A 20,659-nucleotide genomic window follows, 5' to 3' on the forward strand; every position below is an offset into this window, starting at 1 on the left:
CCCCACCGTTACATACAAACCTGGTTGCGTAGAGAGAAGTCCCATCGCTTCGCATTACAGTACAAATTGAGGAGGGGTCACCAATTCCAGAAAGATTCACTATAGCTGTTCCTTTTCTAGAAATGCAAACAGGTAACTCTTAAGAAATAGAGTAAGACCCTTTAAAAGTATAATATCTGTAACATTATCTTTGGCAAACTGGAAGCTATTTTTTATTCCTTACGTAGCAATAAGCAGTATAACCAAATGAAGAAAAACAAGGAATGGGACCATGAATTATTAAGAATGGGTATGCTATAATTAATATTTAGTTGTCCTATCTTTTTAAACTCTGTAGCTCTGGATAAGGTACTTAGAAAGTCTTTAGCATATCCAGTTGAAACATGAGATTTCAGCTGTTTAACTGTGAAACATCATATTCTTCTAATTCAAATTATAGCATTTAATATTGGGCTAATTTTTAACATGCCAGAAAACACCCTTGAATAATAAACCATGGAATTTTGTTACTGTCTTTCCTGCCTTGTCAAAAATTAGAATCTGTAGATGGAGATGCAAAAATCTGCCTTATGGACATTACTGATGTTCTGCATGTCTTCCTCATAAAGATGACAAGAGAAGCTCTTTGGTACTATGACAACTGGTGCTTCTAAGCAACTGGTTTGCTTCTGTATTGCAGATGCCTGGGCTCCTATGACTGGTACTGTTTGTCTGGCTGACAGGAAGCTCAAAGCTAAATTAGAAATCTACCGTAAGGCAGTGTGTTAGATGATATACCATTATCATCCCTGATTCTGTATTATTTTTTTTCTGCCCTCGCTTCCTGATTTCCTCATTTTACTCTTTCAAAAGCTTGTATTATACCTATTTACATAATATGCCTTAAATCCATTTTGAACAGGATGTGGTTTTTTAAAAAGGCAGGGCTAAGTAAGATGTAAGTTTTATTTCCTTTTTCCAGTTACATCAACTTGTCTGACATTAGACCAGTCACTTGTACTTTCCGTGCTTCAGTTTCTTCACACGTAAAAAGCAGATTAACAACTTTTCTTCCAACTTGACCAGGATTTTGTCATGGCAGCAAGAAGACCATATGTGGAAAAGTACTTCGAACAGCAAAAAGCACTACAAAAAAAATGCCAGGAAGGCTGCACACCACATTCTGTTGTTCTTACTGAGAGACTATATCAATATCATTTTTTCCCAAAGAAATAACTTTACTAAAGAACAGTAACCTGACCATACATTGTTTTCTGCAGGAGTCCTTTACTGTCCAGCAATTTTAAGACTTCTTGAGATTTTTCACGATAAAATGATTCTCCTGAATATTCATCAAAGTGTACTCCTAGACGCTAAAAGGATTCAGAAACAAAAGAAAGGAAGTTACTTAAATGTCCTATTATCTTATCCTAAGACAAAACAGGATGTTCTACAGTCTTGTCACCCAGATTGGGAAAGTAAGAATTAGATGAAGTCACTCCTCTGCTCTACCAAACTTTCTACCTCTTCCCACACCAGGCAAGTCCTCACAATAGTACTGTGCTGATACGGTAGTTACTGGGCCCACACAGCTATTCAAATTACATAAAATAAAAAACTTGACTTTCTCAGGAACACTCCTCATGCTTCAAGTGCTGGATAGCCACCGGTGGCTAATGGCTATGCTGCTGGGCAGCACATCATGGAACATCTCCATCACAGCAAGAAGCAAGGTTGGGCAGCTCTGGAGAATGTCCTACCTCATGCCCCATCCTACAACCTCTTCCACCTCCTCTCCTGCAGCTCTTCATCCTGCTTCCCTACTCCAGCCACATGGGTTTCTTTAATGAAACTCTCTTCATTCCACGTACTCGCAGACTCCGTCTCCCCTCCCCTGCTTCATTGTTCTCCACAGCATCATCACCACCTAACAGACTGTGTAAGTCCTTGTTTAATCCCCATTGTCTTTAATTTGCTCTCCATCTCCATGCTGGCATGTGAAGTCCAGACAGAAGTACTTCTATTTCCTTTACTCACTGTTGTATTTCTCCCACCCCCTAAAATGTTTATTAAATGAACAAATTTATATGCATCACACACAGGCCTTACAGAAGTGAAAGGGGAAAAAAACGATTAAGATAAAATGAAGGAATGAACAGAAGACAGAAAAGAGAAGCCAGACTGACACAGAGTACTAGAGTGCCACCTGATATTTGGTTTGTGAATTTCACAGGATTGTTTCAAAGCTCCAACTTTCAGCACAAATAATAATATGTGGGTCCTAATTGTCAATGGAATGACAAATCTAATCTTAAAACATGAGCTGAGGAAGCAACTTCATTCCTCAGTAGTCCCAGTCAAGAGCACCCCATCACAGGAGAGTAGGTGGGCACCTTGTAAATCCGCACGTATTCTTCTATGCTCAGGTCTCGAAATTTCTGCCACAGTTCAAGTGCTTGCATGTCACCCAGTTCTAATCGCTGAAAGAACTCATGCGCTGATTTTGCTACATTTTTATTATCTGCTGCTTCTTTATTAACTTGTACATAAACCTAAAAGCATAACAGTATATTAAATGAAGTACATTAGTCACTGTTACCTTCAATGGAACAAAACACAATCCTGAGAACTTTCATTTAAATGTTAGCCAACTGCCCTCATGAGAGTGTAATCTTTTTTTTCTTTTCTTTTTTTTTTTTGCCATGGGCCCTTAGTGCACCCTATGAATCCCTTCTCAAAATGTTTCTAAATGCATAAAGTAAAACACATATGCTCATAAAGGAAATAATTACACTGAAAGTTATCCAATCATTTTTTAAGGTTGTGATGTAGTAAAGGAAGAAAATACTAAATTTCTGATAGAGGTTAGGGAAAATAAAATGTGTAATTTCCCCCTCCCTTCCAAGTTCACAGACTCTTGGGTTAAGAGTGCCTGGGTTAGGGGGTGCCTGGGTGGCTCAGTTGGTTGAGCGTCCAACTTCGGCTCAGGTCATGATCTCCCAAGTTTGTGAGTTTGAGCCCCACTTTGGGCTCTGTGCTGATAGCTCGGGGCCTGGAGCCTTCTTCGGATTGTGTGTCTCCCTCTCTCCCTGCCCCTTCCCTGCTCATACTGACTCTCTCTCAAAAATAAACAAACATTAAAAAATTAAAAAAAAATAAAAAGAGTGCCTGGGTTGGATTAAGCTAGCATTCCCTCTTTTTTTTAATAAAAGGACAAATTATTATGGCCGCAACTTTTCTGAGAAAAGGTCAAAGGAGGTAGAATGGTTCAATCTGGCTAAGAAAAGGCCAAAGGATGATTCAGCAGTTAGAAAGACTTTTAAAATAGTTCTCTAAACCTGCAAAAGACCCATAACATAGCTTATCTAGGAAGACCTCTGGACAGTTAGTTTACTTACACTCGAACCTGGGCTCCTGAGAACTGTGCAGACCACTCACTTCTGGAATGTTTTTGCACCACCTGTCTTGGCTGGTTTACTTCTGCCCCCACCCAATGACAGGAGTGGAATTGGATGGCTTATTGGATGGCCTCCCATTTCTATGATCCTGTGATCACAGTTTAATAATTTTCTGGTCTTCAAAATGCAAGGTTAATAAATGAGAATAAAAATATCAACTCTGCACCTCAAGTAGTACTGAAGTTACCCATATAGAATATAAAGATTTTACTTCCAAGTTGTAACTCACTTCCAGGATGAAACATGGATGATACATTTACTCTCCTCGTATTTCTTTCAGAAACCTATTAAAGTAGCATAAAAGTAGTAAAAATTGGCAAATTACCAAAGAAATAGGAGGTATCTATTACAGTAATATCATCAAAATATCAGTGGCAGATAAAGTAGTTTTATTGCTGGAGTACACACTGGGACAACTGGAATGTGGCTTAGACCCACTAGATCTACCAACAAAAGGGACAGGGCATTAAACATCTATCAAGGTAAAAACATCTCACCTTTCATAGATGGCTTCTGTTAACTACTGGAATGGCAGAATGTAATGAACAAATATTCCAAAGAGAGGTTAAAACTACCTAATTTCTTTTTCCTTTTTAACGCACATTGCACAGAAAAGAATTAATATAGCAGGCCTGAGGTGCTATTCTTAAAATGTCCGGTTTGCAAGCTTACCCCTTGGCTGGCATCTGGGAACTTGGCTGGCCATGTGGGTACTTCAGATTTGGGAAATGTTCCCACCAGCCTAACTGATAAGAGTAGCTCACTGTGCTTAAACTATGAAAACAATATGGTTTATGCTAACTACTTGCTTTCCTTCTGGGAGTTTGGCATTTTAGTACATGCTAAGCAGAGGGTGCCTACATGATCAAACTCCAATAGAAACTTTGGGCATGGAGCATCTAATAAGCTTCCCTGGTAGACAACATTTCACGCATGTTGTCCCAGTTTGTTGCAGGAGAACTAAGTATATCCTGTGTGACTCCACCAGGAAAAGACTCTTGGAAGCTCGGCCCTGGTTTCTAACAGGCTTCACTGCATATTCCTTTCCCTTTGATTTTGTTTTGCAACCTTTTGCTATAGTAAATCATAGCTGTTAGCACAATTACACATGGAGTCCTGTGAGTCCTCCTAATGTGTTATTAAACTTGGCGGTGGTCTTGGGGAGATTGAACACACATACCATAAAATATTAATTTCCATGTGCTCCTATGAAATAAGTCCAGAATAAGTCAGAAACAGAGAAAGAAAATTTTGGTAAGGTGTAGGAAAACAGAGTCACGGTGAGATAGTAAACTGCAGACTTTTTGACTTTTTTTAAGTGTTTATTTATTTTGAGAGAGAGAGAAAAACAGAGTGTGAGCTGGGGAAGAGCAGAGAGAGAGGAGGACACAATCCAAAGCAGGCTCCAGGTTCTGAGTTGTCAGCACAGAACCTGACATGGGCCTCAAACCCATGAACCGTGAGATCATGACCTGAGCCAAAGTTGGATGATGCTTAACCAACTGAGCCAGCCAGGTGCCCCAAACTTCTTGACTTTTGAATGACATATCCATGGACAATTAAACTGTTGTCCAGCCTATAGTAACTGAGGCATACATATTTCTATGATTGTGACTGAAAATATCTCTCTCATACACACACACTACGTGCACATTCACATATAATTTATAACCAAACATATACAAAATATTCTTATTTTCAAAAAAAAATTTTTTTTAAATCTAGGACTCTGAACTCAAATAGACAAAATTTAAAAAATCTAATATGCATGTGAAACTGGTAAGAATATTTTTAGAAAAAACTTTACCAGAATCTTTTCCCTTTCTTAAAATTTAAAATAGAAATAATTAAAGCAAAATAAACAAAACCAAACCCTAACACTTGAAGAATCTTGGCATTTCAGCAATTTGTAATTATAAACCAAACATTACTGAAAATCAACTGACACTATCAAACAGAACAATAGAAGAGCCTTAATTAGCACTTAATCTGCCTGTAAATGAACAAGAGAGAACTGTAATTATTAACATTCATCACTGTTTTAGAAAAGAAATGCATTTTCCTTCACAAAATAACTTTAATACTATGTACTTCTGAAATTACAGACAATTTTTAATTTAGTCACCACAAACTTTTTATGTTTAGAAAGTATGCATTTTGAAGACAGCCTCCTTTTGAGGTTAGATCTAGACACAAAAGGAATAAAAAGGAAGTTTTCAACTTTGATTTGGTAATAAGAATGTGGCTTAGGATGTTCTTGAGAATGGAAATAATTTTTCTTTTAGTTACCAAAATACGAAAGTGAGGTATATTTCCATTAGGAAATAAACTAAACATTTAAGACTTCCTTAAAGGAATATTAACCTTTTCACTATTTCTAGATGCTAATATTCCCAAAGAAGCATAGGATATTTTATTTCTAATTTAACTGATTCAGAAAATTATAGTCAGCTCAAGATGATCTGTCCCAATGTAAAGAAATAAGTACGAAAAATAAAAGTATATAATGCTCTCTTACTCTCTTAAATTTGATTCTAGAATACCACTGGCAACATAGACACAGTTTAATTCTTTGCTTACAGGGCTCTAACCCCAACCCTGGTTACTTCTGTCTTAAAACAGAGAATAACTACTAAGAACGGTCAGCATAACTTAGACACTAAAGACCCTTTTAACTATACAATTTGTCTTCTATCTTAAAATGCATTTAATTTTGTTATAATTTTTTTAGAAAAAACATGTGATGAATTCATGATTACAACTCAAACAAAGAAGGTAATTTTTAATGTTGTTTCATGTCTTGATCAGAAATTCCTTACAGAACTGCTGGTTGAGATAGATTTCTTTTGTTTTTTTTTTTTTAAGGTTTATTTATTTTTGAGAAGACAGAGCATGAGCAGGCGATGGGCAGAAAGAGAAGGAGACACAGAATCTGAAGCGGGTTCCAGACTTTGAGCGGTCAGCACAGAGCCCAACGCGGGGCTCAAACCCACAAACCATGAGATCATGACCCGAGCCAAAGTCTGATGCTTAACCTACTGAGCCACCCAGGTGCCCTGAGATAGATTTCTAATGTTAAATGTAATATTAAAGAAACTCAAACAATACAATTATAATTTAAAAGATCAATATATCAGTTAATAATAAAATAAAAACTTAGTAATTTTCAAGTTTCTCATTAGTATATCATTAGCAGCATATAAATAGCATTTTTTCATCTATTCATCTTCTTTCAGTATTTAGAATCGCCTATTTTTGGTCTTTGTTAATAATAATGTCCATGATATACCTTTATTCAAGGGTGATAAAGATTCACTTCTTATATATATTAGACACATGGTGATATACATTTCTCATGCTGAAAAAGTTTTTTGCTCATTTTGATGGGGTGGGAGGGATAATCACTGAGCTATTAATATGTACTCTGGTCTTGCTTAGTATTCCCATCCTTGTTCTAAGAACACTCAGAGGAAAATGAGGCACTGTAGTGACCCCCAGAAGAGTAGGCGTTGGGAAGAAAGGCTAGTGGCTTTGGGGAAGATGGTCAAGAGTATGGTAAAACAGAAAAGCTGCCAGGAGAGAGGAAAGGACAATTGTCTAGATTGAGGAGGGAATGGGGATGGAGAAACATTCCCAGGAATAGCAAAAGCTGGGCAGCCTCTGGGGTGGCAACAGGCCCTCTGAGGGAAATGGTTTGTGGTGTCCCCACACAGGGAGGCTGATATCTAGACCTATGGAACTGGGCCACAGCTAGGATCTCCTATGTTTGTCATACAAGCAGAGCTGTGTGCCTCCAGGGAATTTACGTAGGCTGGGATACTGGGCACATCAGTCAAGACCAATGTGGATTAAAGCTAAGAAGAGGCCTCCATGCCCATCCTGAGATGTACATAAGAATGTGGAGGACTTTGTGATTTGGAAGACGAGAAACCCTTAACAATGACTAGAGATGACTCTTACCACTCTCAAAAATATGACTGGGTTCAGATTTAATTAGGCTTACAATTTAAGAGTTATTTCTTCCATGTAATTCTAATGAGTATTCTAATGAGTAAAATTCACATTAACCATAATAGTCACTTTCTCTGAAAATAGTAATGTGATCTAACCAATAAAGAACTCTTGAATTCAAGTCTTTATAAAATAAACATTTCTAAGTGCACAAATATGCCATTATGTCTAGAATTGATTTAACTTGAATTACTTTTTTAAGTTGAAGAAATCTTTTTTGGAGACTCTAAAGTCAAAACAAACAAACAAGAAAAAAAAACCAACAATGAAAAAAAGAAGCCCCATGGTCTCTTGAGGAATAGATACTTCTTCCACATTAAAAAAAATGAGAGCAAGTAAATAGTATCATTCATTAATTTGGTGCTTTGCTCTTGCCCTATTTTCTACTTTTTTTTGTTATTAATATAGGGAAACTCAGGGTCAAACCTCTAATATACTATTTCCTACTAATACATTATCCTCTAACTTTCCAGGTCTTTTTTTATTAAATGCCCATCACTGTAATTACCTAAAAGCATTTTAGAAAGGGTAAGGGAAAAATAATAAATACTTTTGGGGCTATTATGAACTTAATATGTTAATATATCATGTTCCCTTTATAAATGCCACTGTTAGGGTACAGGGCTAATGGATACATTATTGTCATAATATTTATCTCTTAGGAAAGGCTGCTCATGTTTCAGAGGCATTTCTATGGTAATCAAAATTCATATTAGGGGCGCCTGGGTGGCTCAGTCGGTTAGGCGGCCAACTTCGGCTTAGGTCATGATCTCGCAGTTCATGGGTTTGGGCTCCGCGTCGGGCTCTGTGCCAATAGCTTGGAGCCTGGAGCCTGCTTCAGATTCTGTGTCTCCCTCTCTCTCTCTGCCCTTCCCCTGCTCATGCTCTGTCTCTCTCTCTCTCAACATTAAATAAGCATTAAAAAAAATTTAAAAATTGATATTAATAAGCAATATGCAATGAGTCAAGTTCTAAAACCTGTAGCCAAAAAAAAAAAAAAAAATGCTGGTTATACATTCCTAAAACAGTGTTAGATGTTCTCAAGGTCCATTCAAGTAGTTTAAACCTAGGAGAAACCCTGAAATTACTTTTAAAAACTATCACTAAAATAGGTAAAAGTAGGGGCGCCTGGGTGGCTGAGTCGGGTAAGCACCTGACTTAGGTGCTTGATTTCAGCTTAGGTCACGATCTCACGGTTGGTGGGTTCAGGCTCCGCATCAGGCTCTGCGCTGCAGTGTGCGGACTGCTTGGGATTCTTTCTCTCTCTCTCTCTCTCTCTTGCTCTTTCTGCCCCTCCCCTGCTTGTGCTCTCTCTAAATAAATAAACATTAAAAAACAGGTTATAACAGGTAAAAGTAAATTAGACACCCATATACTCATGATTTAGATTTAACACTTTTTACCATAAGGAATTACTTTTTGATAGAAGCAGAAAGGCTTTTTTATACATGTCACAAAACTTAATTTAAATGTTTTCTTTGAACCAATAATGTGAATTCTAAATAGCAAATATATTAGTTATTTAACTCATTAGCTAATTTAGGGGGAGGTATGAACTATTACAAAACCAGTTCCCCATTTCATGACAAATCAGAACAACTAATAAATGGTTTTAAATGATGACCAACAAAAGTCCCATGTCCACACACAACAGCCAGACATCATGGGAAAAGAAGGACTACAGGTACACAGAAAAACAAGTAATGAAGCAAAGCACAAAAATGGGAACGCAAGAGAGAACTGATTGTAAATGATAAATATTTTCATCACAGAAAAGAAATGCTAAAACTATCCTATAATTTCTATACACAAAAACTGAGAAACTGAAACTGGGGGATACTGATCATGATGCCATTCAGCAGGAGGCAGGCCACAAACTGCCACTGGATGGCTGAAGCCAAATTCAAAACAGATATGCTGGAAGGTTGAAACTGAGAAAACTAAAGTACTAATTGTGTTCCTGGTACAGCAATTTGAGGATGAAAGAAAGGAAAATGGTATGTAAGTAATTACAATCGATGGAAGTGAATGGCCAGAAGGGCATTCTGTCATGCCAGTGGAGGACAGGGCAGTGCATGAGCACCCGGGAGTCAGACTGCTTGTGCTGGAGCCCTGCATCTGGCCCTCGGGTTTTGCATCAGTAACTGCATGATGAAGTCAATTTTGAGAAATGGTACGAGTGTATCCTATAATAGTCAGCTCTTCCTTGGAACTATATAGGTCTGATATTCTCCAACTTAAATGGAAGAAAGGGACCAAAAAAAACCCCCTACAAGATCAAATTCATACAAAATGTAACTGCAGGCATGGTGCTTGGGGCTGGCGATAAAAGATCGGGAAGACATGGTCCTTCTGAAAGTGGTTACAACTATAATCTGACAAGGAAAAAAACCAGCGGGTCCAGCCAAAGTCCAGGTTTTCTTTTAGGAACAGTATAAAATCATTTATTAATATTTGCCTAAAGCTCAAAAAAAAAAAAAAAGGAAAAAATTCCTCACTTATGCTCAAAGTTTTTGTTGAAAATAATCTGCAACGATGGCTATAATTTTAAAATGAAATTGGGCTAGCAAAAATTAGCCCAAAGATAAAATAACCTGGAGGCTGCCACTTTAGGCTCTGCATTTTTTTTCTGTCCTGCAAAGGAAGAAAGAGCCAGTTAGTACCCTAATGGATTTCTTTTATTACAAACAGCAACGTGGGTGTATTTGACTTGCTCTTTTGTCTATAAATGCTGCTTCCCTATGAAGCTTTTAGGCAAAAGAACACTTAATGAAAGCAACACCACTGTTCCTTGAGTTTTTAGTTATTCACAGAAGTACCTCCTGCCCTTGTTCCCTCTTTATGTGCATCCATCAATCAACAACCTCTAATATAGGTGTATAATCTCCAACTTTTTAGGAGTCTCAAAAGCCTGGAAATTTGTGATAAACTGCATAGAAAGAAACATACATTTAAGTTTCTATCAGGTTTGAGAACAGACTTTACTAAAAATATTTAAAATACTATGAATGACAAAGACTTAACTATTTTCAGGGTTAAATAAGACGTTTGAGGTGGGGTGGGAGAAAGATGAGAATAGTAACTCTCATATGAAGTTGTACTCTACATCCTTAAAAATGTTCTCTCAATGACAGACACAAGGTCTTCAAGCAAGTATTTTTATTTTCTGTGCAATGGGTTGTCTCTGTGGGCCTGGATCTGATGAAAGGTTCACTAAGCCTGTGGTAAAAAAATACTTGCCATTACTCAAAGTTTTAAAAAATAATACAATAAAAATTCTAGGCACTAAGGTGGCATGCTTTATTTACAGACGACCATAAAGAATCATTAATTTTTAAACTCTTGCCTATCAATAAAACTCAATGGAAAACAGAAAAAAACCTTTTGTTTAATATTATAAATAAAAATGTAGGCATTTAAAGTGCAGTGCATGCAGGGACTCAGGAGAAAATTACAAACCATTAAAACTCTTCAAGAATTACAATGTAATTTTTGTTAAATTTAACTACAAAGCTGCAGGAGAAAAATTATTTAACAGAAAGGAAAATTATGAAGCATTCTCAGTGGCTTTTGCTAGGGAAGTAAAGCATTATTTTGGTAAGTGCTCTTTCTTATGCACAGGTATAATAACATCTTTAGTCTGATCCCCAGAACGTCACCAACACGGCTGCTGTCATTGGTGTTTATTCTTGTGAGGCCCAGAAACAGAAGAGATAACAATTAGGACAATGAAAAGGAAACACATCTCCTGGAGATTAATTGGGCAGGAAGAGCTTTATTAATGAACTCTAAGAAAAACTGAGGACAGTGAATCAAAGTACCCAAGGGACTATATGAAGCAGAATAGGAAGGAGTTCACGCTGGGCAAAAGTCAGGAAAAGGAGCTAAAAGACAGAAATTTAAAAAAAGCACACACAAATTCAGAGAAACACAGGTATCTTCCCCCACACTAGAATAAGATTAAAAAAGTATATACTCATGTTTTTCGATTCTAAATGAATTATAGTTATTGCATTAAGAAACCCGCAGTTATAAAGCAACTGACAAAAAATTAAGAAATTTGCATTGAATCTGTTATCCCATGTGTTTATTCTAAGATGACTCTATACCTAGAAAAATACTGTCCCAAATCAACTAAAACCTAAATAAACACTTGGACAAGAAAATGAAAAGAACTCCCTAGTAAAATAAAAGCAACATTGCTATAATTCCTTGTTTTTATGAACATTTTTAAAAACCTCTGGGATTAAAAATTAATCCAAGCTGCAAAGTACTCTGAAAAAAAATAAATTGAAGCATTTGTTACTATTGTTTCTTGCCAACTTACTTCAAAGAGGTGCTGTAAAGGATTGGACTGAAGTTTTTCTTCATAGCCAAACAGTTGGAAGCCAGTTCCCAGAAGACCTAGCACAGTAATACATAAATGAAAAAATTATAAAATGGAACAGTAGAGAACAGTCATGGCAGGGAACAGGTATAGCTATATCAAAATATCAAGCCCTTGTAATTATGTGTCCTGAGAGCACTACAAACACATGTTATCATCTTCTGCTACCCCATAAACTCAACATACTGAATCACAAATTCAATATGTTGAATAGATCACTGAAATTAACTTCAAAGACACCAATGGACTATGAACTCATCAAAAGCAGGGTCTAGGACTAACTTGTCTTTGTATTAACAGTGCCCACCACCAACGTAGCAGACATTAATAAAACAAGCATTTATTGACTAGCTACCCTGAGGAAGGACATCATGATGCTACGTGCTGGATGCTTAAATTCTGTGAAAACAAACTTATGGGGAGGTGATTTCAAAACTTTCTTTTTAAACTTGTAGATGTTAAAATAAAACAAAGGTAGAAGTTGGCTCGGTGTTATAATATTAACCCTTAAAAAAATAACTGGAGGAAAACAATAAAAGACAAAACTCAAAACATACCTGGTTATCTCTCCCATTCAAGGTGACCAAGCAACAAATATCTTTTATCTGGCCATATGTTTGTCTTTTATTTGTCAATGATTTTTTTTTTTTTTTATCTTTGATGATAAGTTCTGCATTCAGGGATAGTATTAGTTTGAGCCTTATTTTTTTTTTTTTAATAATAATTGAGGTAATAGACTGTAAGTACTTATATTCTTAGGAAAGATGATCACAATTTCAGTTTAAAAGGATATATGCAAGGGCGCCTGGGTGGCTCAGTAGGTTAAGCATCTGACTTAGGCTCATGTCATGATCTCATGATCTCATGGTCTGTGAGTATGAGCCCTGTGTTGGGCTCTGTGCTGACAGCTCAGAGCCTGAAGCCTGCTTCACATTCCGTGTCTTCCTCTCTCTCTCTGCCCCCCTCCCACTCTCTCAAAAATAAATGAACATTAAAAAAATATAAAGTTCCTCCATGTCTTTAAAAAAAAAAAAAAAAGGATATATGCAGACTGGGACCAAGAGCAATAAAAGGTGGTTGAATTATTTTAAAAACCAATCTGTTTCTATAACTCTTATCAATTACTAAGCTTCCGATCTAAAGGAGCTATTGCCAGTGGGCCTTGCTGACATACATTTTTCTATGTATGTCACCATACATAGGCTCACCAGAAAGTGGAATGCTACTGAACTCAAAGATGTAAAATATTTTGGAGTTTTAGACAAGAACTAGAAGGATGACTTAAAAATGTACCAGCCCTATTCACTTTTAACAAAAAGCAAATGTCAGGGTCTTAGGAGCAGGGTGTGGAAAGATGCCCAGACTGTTCTAAAAAATGGAAATAGGAAAAGTAAAGACCAATGCCCATTTAATATTCAACCTAATATATTTTCAAAAACTAATTTTGTGGTTAGAAACTATTTGCCAACTTTTAATAGGAGATAGCTGAAACACCCAAAATTAAAACTCTTCAACCATTATGGTTATAATGGAAATGGTGACAGATCATTAACCATCGTAGTCCTTTAGAGAAACATTGCGATAATAAAATCCTGTAGCTAAAATTGAATACCATAATCACCTATTTGCTAATGCCTGTGAAATGCATAAATCGGTTAAACTAATGTAAAGTGGATATCACCTATTAAATCTGATTGTTGAGCCTAGGGCCCAAATCTCTGACTACCAGCTATTGTGAAATGCAGGTGGATTTTTAAAATGCAGGGCATGTTTTCAGATTCCTCCACAGTGAATAGTAATGGTACTATTAATTGGTTCAAGTTCTACTATTTTTAGAGACTGAGATTTTTATTAATTGAAATGAAAGAGGTCATGATAAATCTGTCTTTTAGAAACTTTGATTTCATTTCACTAGCTATGACAGAACAGAATACTATCAGTAAACTTTAGAACTGGTAGTGCACACTACACTTTATGGAAGCTTTAAAATATTATCTAGCCTTTCTTTTGGATTGGTACTGTAAAATACTTCCACAGATTCATTCATCAGTCTTAGTGCTTCTTATGTTTCAAGTACTATGGACACAAAGATAATTAAGACACAATACATGCCGTCAAGGAACATGTCATCTAGTAGGGGAGAGAAGCACACAAGTAAGTAAAGAGTAAGGCAAGCCTATTTGAGGAGAGCTGGATACTAGGAACTTGGTGATGCGAGATGTAGGCAAGGGCCTGTGTGTCAGAGAATGCCTTAAGAGGTGATACTAAGGCCGGATTTTATATTTTATTTATTTTATTTTATTATATTTTATTTTATTCTATTCTATTGTTGAAAAAATTTATATTTAGATTTAGCCAGCTGGACTCAGTTTAGATGATCCCAATTTTGTTGGCAACATCCAAAGCATCATAGTCAGGAGCCAGTCGAATATATGCTTTCTTTTCTCCATCAGGCCTGATCAGAGTGTTGACCTTGGCCACATCAATGTCATAGAGCTTCTTCACGGCCTGTTTGATCTGGTGCTTGTTGGCCTTGACATCCACAATGAACACAAGAGTGTTGTTGTCTTCTATTTTCTTCATGGCTGACTCGGTAGTCAGGGGGAACTTGATGATGGCATAGTGGCCAAGTTTGTTTCTCCTGGGGGCGCTCTTTCAAGGATATTTGGGCTGTCCTTGGAGACGCAGTGTCTTGGGCCGTCGGAATGTAGGTGACGTGTGGATCTTCTTTTTTTTATGACTGTGGACACCTTTCAGCACTGCTTTCTTGGCCTTCAAAGACTTTGCTTTGGTTTCAGCTTTGGGAGGGGCAGGGACTTCCTTCTTTGCCTTCGGGGCCATCTTCATGAAAGGAGGCCGGATTTTAAAACACACATAACAGCTGCCAGAGATTTTTAATTTTTTTTTAATGTTTTATTTTTATTTTTGAGAGACAGAGACATGGCACAAGTGGGGAGGGGGCAGAGAGAGAGGGAGACACAGAATCTGAAGCAGGTTCCAGGCTCTGAGCTGTCAGCACAGAGCCTGACACGGGGCTTGAACTCAGGAGCTGTGAGATCAAGACCTGAGCCAAAGTCGGACACTCAGCCAACTGAGCCACCCAGGCGCCCCAATAGTTGCCAGAAATTTTTAAAAGTTTGCATTTCACATGCTACCAGAACTTCACTACCTTAGCAACTTCATTTATCTTGCCCTTCTTTGATTACAGGTATACTATGAAGTAGGAATGGTTCTGAGTAAACTCACAACATTAGAGATAATTTGTGGCATTCAACTGTTTGGTTCTCACTTCTCTCCTCCTCTCTCTTTTTTTTTTTTGACCCCCTGTCACTGCACAATTTAAGAAGGAGCCAAAGTATCCCACTTTCTTTTTCTTCTAGGCCACTGGCTCAGGGTATAACAACAGATCACCCTCCATGTATGATGCAGGGAGGCTGGACCCCATTTGTTTGAAAAATGGCAGAGCTGTAGCTGGAAGGGATTATACAGCTAGACTTACTTCTTCCCTGGTACATTCACTTCTACATTTGACACATGTAAGCTACTTTTTCTTAATAAAACCATAAAAACCTGTATTTATTGCCTTGAATGTGTGAGGTTTCCTCCCCCAAAACAGATTTGTGTGGTGAGAATTGTTCTAATAAACAGAATACAAGACTTATGCAAAAGAGCCATTAGAGGGAAAAAAAAAAAAGGTAGGAGGCACTACTCTACCCAATGGATTCTGCCTATATTCTGCATGATCAGGTGACATAAAAGAAATTAAACTTAACAGTGAGATAAAAGAGAAAATTTCAAACTCACTTACCAAACTGCATGCCCCAATCTCCAAGGTAATTTATTCTGGTGACTTGATGTCCTAAAGCTTCTTTGAGATTTGCTATAAAATTTCCTAGTAATCAATAAAATATACAGTTTCTCATTCTTGTTATCCATTTTGGCATAAGAACCATGTGTTTCTCTATTATCAAAGCATAACAAAAATTTTTTTGATAAAATTTACCAATTCAATTTTTTTTAGTAAAACATTCACTATTGTGTTTTCATCTATGTTATGGAGCAGGAGTAGAGAATTATTTGGGGGGCAGTTATTCCAAAGAACCTCACAATTTTCCTAAGAACATAATTTTCAGCAACATTAGTGGGAGCTGGGAACATATGTTAGAATAACTGAATTCCAAAGAAAATAAGAGAATCTCAATATGTAACAAGAGATAATTTCGCTAATCCCTATAGAGCCTAAACCACACTGGTGTTTTTTTCTCAACAGCTCACTCTACCTTCTTTCAATCACTGAAATCCACCTCCTCATGCCTGCTAAGAGCACATGGTAGTTCAAGAACTTCATCTTCCTCTACTGCTGACACTGCTTTGATATCCAACACCTGCTTCACTCTCCTCGTCTGCACTCATATGCTGCAGAGGCTGGAAACCTAAAAATTACATTTCTCAGAAACTTCTGCAGTTAGGGTTTCAGAAGTCACTTATATTTGGGCAATCAGATACGCTTTGCATGAGACTTCGAAGGTGAACATGAGGTGAGTGAGAGGGGAGCTACTTCTATTTTTTGTGACAAGCACAGCTGTGGAGGCTTTTTCTTTTTGGTGGCATCACTAATAGCCCAGTGTCCTGTCATGTGACTTCCAAGGGAACTGAAAGGGTATGGGGCTGCCTGTTTTGCTTATATGAATTCTAGAAGATATGGCAGGACTAGTGGCAGCAGTAGCATGGCTGCTACTGGAAGTGACTGCAGAAAAGGCAGAAGCTCCCTTGATGAACACGCTCTACGGTATAATTCTGGGAATCATTTATGTCACTCCACCCAACGCTTCTTCAGCACTTCCAACAACTTTGTAAACTATTCAATATCCTGTAATAAATTCTTGCCTGCTTTTACTACAGATTTAGTTTTCTGCAAATAATCCTTCACCAATATGTATATCTGACTCAAATTATTGCAGCTACTCCTTTTCCAGCTTCCTTACTTCTAGACTTTCCCAGTCTATACAGTCCTAACAGCAAACTTCTTCCGCTGCTACTCAGATTGTATTCTTATTTTTAATTAGCATCTTATTATCTTACAAATCAACTAAATAACACAAACCTAAGCTTCTGGAATTAGACTAATTTCAAATCCTGGCTATGATACTTACTAGCTAGGTGATTTTTGGAAAAGTTACTTTTGGTATCTGAGTTTCCACATATCACGGTAAATAACACGGTAAATAAATTCTCAGGAAGTATTATCTCTTCCTGGCCCATTCCTACAATTTTGACCTACTCATGTAGCTTTTCTTACACAGTATATTTTTTATACTCTTTCAAAAATCAAACCCTATCATTTCCTCTCTTAAAATGCTCCAGGAGATCTCTCCCACAGAAAGAGGTGATTCCAGTTTAATAATGATCTATGCCACAAAGTACCAATTGCTCCAATTCTTAAAAATATTCAAATGACAGGTTAAATGATCCCTAAGGCATGCAATAGACAGATTTCCACACCAGAAGACAGATCAGATGAGATACACTTCAAAGTCTCTTCAATTCTAATTGCAGTTTTTAAATTGGGCTACTGCATCATGTCATGTTTTAAATAAATGAAGATCTTAGCATATACACTGAAGCATTACAGCTACGAAGTACAATAGCAATCTTTCTTAGAATACTCTTGTTTCAATTTCCAGTTTTGAATGCTCCAGTTAGCACTCAAGTGATGGAGATTGAGTTTCTTTTTTCTAATTGAGATATAATTGGTATTATAACAGTTTCTTTTTTAAAACAAGATATATAGAAAAAACCTGAGAAGATTACCATCATCCACACATTAACTATTTTCATTTTTGCATCTTTCAGATCTTCTTCATATGCATACATACTTTAAAAAAGTTAAAATCCTCAACAAACCTAACAGTTAAAATTAGTTTCTGAGTCAATCTTTTGGTTTTCAAACAAATTTCTTTTTCTACTTCTAAACCAATTTTTCCCATTTCATATATTAGCATTGGGCTCATATAAGTTTGAACTTTGTTTTTCGTCTTCTGGTTACTTAAGCATTAAACCATTAGCATGCATGATCAAAATATTGCCTCAAAGTCATGTTTAGTATTTTCTGTGAAATGAACGACACTCACCTATGATGGTAGAACGCAAATGTCCAACGTGAAATTTTTTGGCAACATTAGGTGAACTGCAAATAATTGCACAAGTTATATTTCTGTTCTATGAACAGGAGTTCTAAAATGAACTAGGTCATGCTTCTACAGTTTAACATAATTGGGGACTAAGGCCTTTGGTAATTCAGCTCAAAGTTAAGTGAAAAATTAGAAATTTAGAGCAAAGATAAATTAGAATTCAGAAAGAATTATTGAAATTGATCCTGTGATTCACAAGGTAGTATCATACATAGAAATGGCACACTTAGGAAGCAGATACATTTAAGGATTGATAAAAAGATGAAGAAATTCAGAGACATTGTTTTGACATAAAAACAAAGCAGATTATTGGGAATTAAGTTTAGTATACCAGTTATAAATCCTTTATCCTCTTAAAAATTACTGACACCATAGAAATTTTGTTTATATTGGTAATATCTATCAACATTTACTGCATCAAAAACTAAAATTGAAAAATATAAAAATATTTATGCATAAAACTTCCCAGAATAATTGGAAATCTGGTTCACCACTCCAAATTCTCAGTCAACACATTTATCACTTCTCTGTATGCTCAAGAAGTTGTAATCAATAATTTAACAATAGCAAATTGCTTCTAGAGCACTAACTACCTGACAGGCACAATTTCATGCACTTTATACGTATTAATCCTTTAATATTCATTCGAGTTGTGAGGTAAGGTACTCTCATCGCTTATTATACAGATGAGGAAACTGAGACAAGAAGGAAAAAAGATAATGAAGCAAATGTGGTAACAGCCTGATGCCTCTTGAATGTGGGTGATAAGCATATGGATTTAACTGTACTGTTGAGTTTTGTGTATGTTTGAAAATTGCACAAGTTTTTCAATATTGAAAAAAAAAAAAAAAAACCTGAACCCACTTGGTTAAACATGGTAAAATGAGAGCTTAATTTTGGTCTGTCTTCAAAGCCTTATACCAAGAGTATTACAATTTAAAAAACTGATTCTACATAAATATGCATGCAGTTGTAAAATTAGAAAAGAAGAATGTTCATTTAATTATTTATAAAGTAAATGTCCTTCTAGAAATTAAAAAATAGGGAATCTTCCATTTCCCACCAAGACAGAGTAACAAGGATTGGATTTACCCTTCTGCCTTAAACAACCAGAAAACCAGAAAAATGTATGAAACACTGGTTTTATGAAACCAGACACTGAAGGGCTATGATCCCTGAGAGAATGAGGAGTAAAGTGACCTTGAGCAAATGTGTGAGCTAAAGCAGAAAAATCTATGGCATGGAATGTTTATATTACAAAAGAAAGCCTCCAAACCAATAAGCCATCTAATTTTCTCCTTTAAGAAACTAGAAAAGGAAGACCAAAGTAAGCAAAATAAAAGATAATATAGATAAAAGCAAAAGTCAATAAAATAGAAAAAAAAAGAAAATATTCTAAACCCTAATTGCAGTGGTAGTTACATGACCTGTACACCTTTGCCAAAATTCATCAAATTATATGCTGAAATGTTAAACTGTATTATATTGTGCATGATTATATTCCAATAAAGCTGATTTTAAAAAATGACAACAGAATAGTATGAAACAATAAAAATAATAAACCAGCCCTGGATATACTTCAAATATTAAAGGAATACAAGATATTATTTAGTGAAAAAAGTAAGCAGCAGAACAATGTGTAAAAACAGACTATCTCTAGGTGGGTAAACAGGAAACTAGTATTGATGAATGCCCATAAGGTGAGAACTAAGAAATGGGAATGAGGAAGAAAATTCCTTTCCACCGAATATTCTTTTATAATCTTTGAATTTGATCAAGCTAGTTATTTATATTATCTTTTTTTTTTTAAGTGTTCACAGAGTTTTTTTATTGTTTTCTCTAGGACTGGAAGAACTGCATCTACCTAGGTTTTCAGCCGTGACAAAATGTCCCTTTTGAACCATCAATATGCTATTCTTTGGTACCATTTTCCTACTCAGAACAAATACAATGAAATGGAAAGTACAAATTCAAGTCCCTTGGAAACAAAAGTAGCCCTGGTGAATGACTTATAATTTGGATACCTTACTGAATCTTGTAAAAAAAAAAAAAAATTATGTAATTTCCTCAATCTTTAAGAAAAGACAAATATTATTGCTCTTATTTTCCAGATAAGAAACCAGGAAAATAAACTGTCCTATCCAAGACTGTCGAGTCAGTTACTAATAGTCACAACTGGTAACCCAATGTCTCAGATTCTTAATTTCCTAGTTAGAGGTCCTCAATCTGTTTTGTGAGAACACTTCACACTGGGGAATAGCAGGGGATGGGGAAAACTGAGCTGAGAAAGAAGAGGAAAGTACACCACTGCTGACTGTTCCTGAAAGTTTGATCTGTACAAAATAGGAAAGGCTGACTTTGCAGAGAGGAAGGAGGCAACAGCAGTTAGCTTCAAGTCTTATACCACCTACTCAGCTAGAGCTCATATATGATAGACAGTCCTCTACTCTGGCATTTTATCACGATACTCCTAGATCTGACAAAATATATGACAATCAATACTGTATGTCAGGGAGGCAGTAAAGGTAAAGTATACAGGCTTCAGAGTCAGAGTTAGTCTATGGCCCTGAGCAAGTTACTTAACCAATTATTACCATCAACACCTCAACTTAGAGGGCAAGTTTCTTGAACAC

The 20,659-nt window shown here is 36.4% G+C and overlaps 1 protein-coding gene and 1 pseudogene across 1 annotated transcript in view; both read right to left on the bottom strand.

The window, feature by feature from the left end:
* The window catches only part of RARS2 (arginyl-tRNA synthetase 2, mitochondrial), a 64,042-nt gene that overhangs the window by 9,393 nt on the left and 33,990 nt on the right, over positions 1-20,659 (bottom strand). Inside the window, exons 6-11 of the mRNA XM_007076916.2 lie at positions 17,967-18,022; positions 15,644-15,727; positions 11,776-11,852; positions 2,373-2,531; positions 1,246-1,352; positions 21-116 (exon numbers count right to left, since the gene is read on the bottom strand). Of these exons, the coding sequence (XP_007076978.1) occupies positions 21-116; positions 1,246-1,352; positions 2,373-2,531; positions 11,776-11,852; positions 15,644-15,727; positions 17,967-18,022 (579 nt within the window). The remainder of the gene's footprint in view (positions 1-20; positions 117-1,245; positions 1,353-2,372; positions 2,532-11,775; positions 11,853-15,643; positions 15,728-17,966; positions 18,023-20,659) is intronic.
* Positions 14,164-14,721, bottom strand: LOC107179137 (annotated as a pseudogene).

The sequence above is a fragment of the Panthera tigris genome, chromosome B2 (assembly GCF_018350195.1).
Source record: "Panthera tigris isolate Pti1 chromosome B2, P.tigris_Pti1_mat1.1, whole genome shotgun sequence".
Taxonomy (NCBI): Eukaryota; Metazoa; Chordata; class Mammalia; order Carnivora; family Felidae; genus Panthera; species Panthera tigris.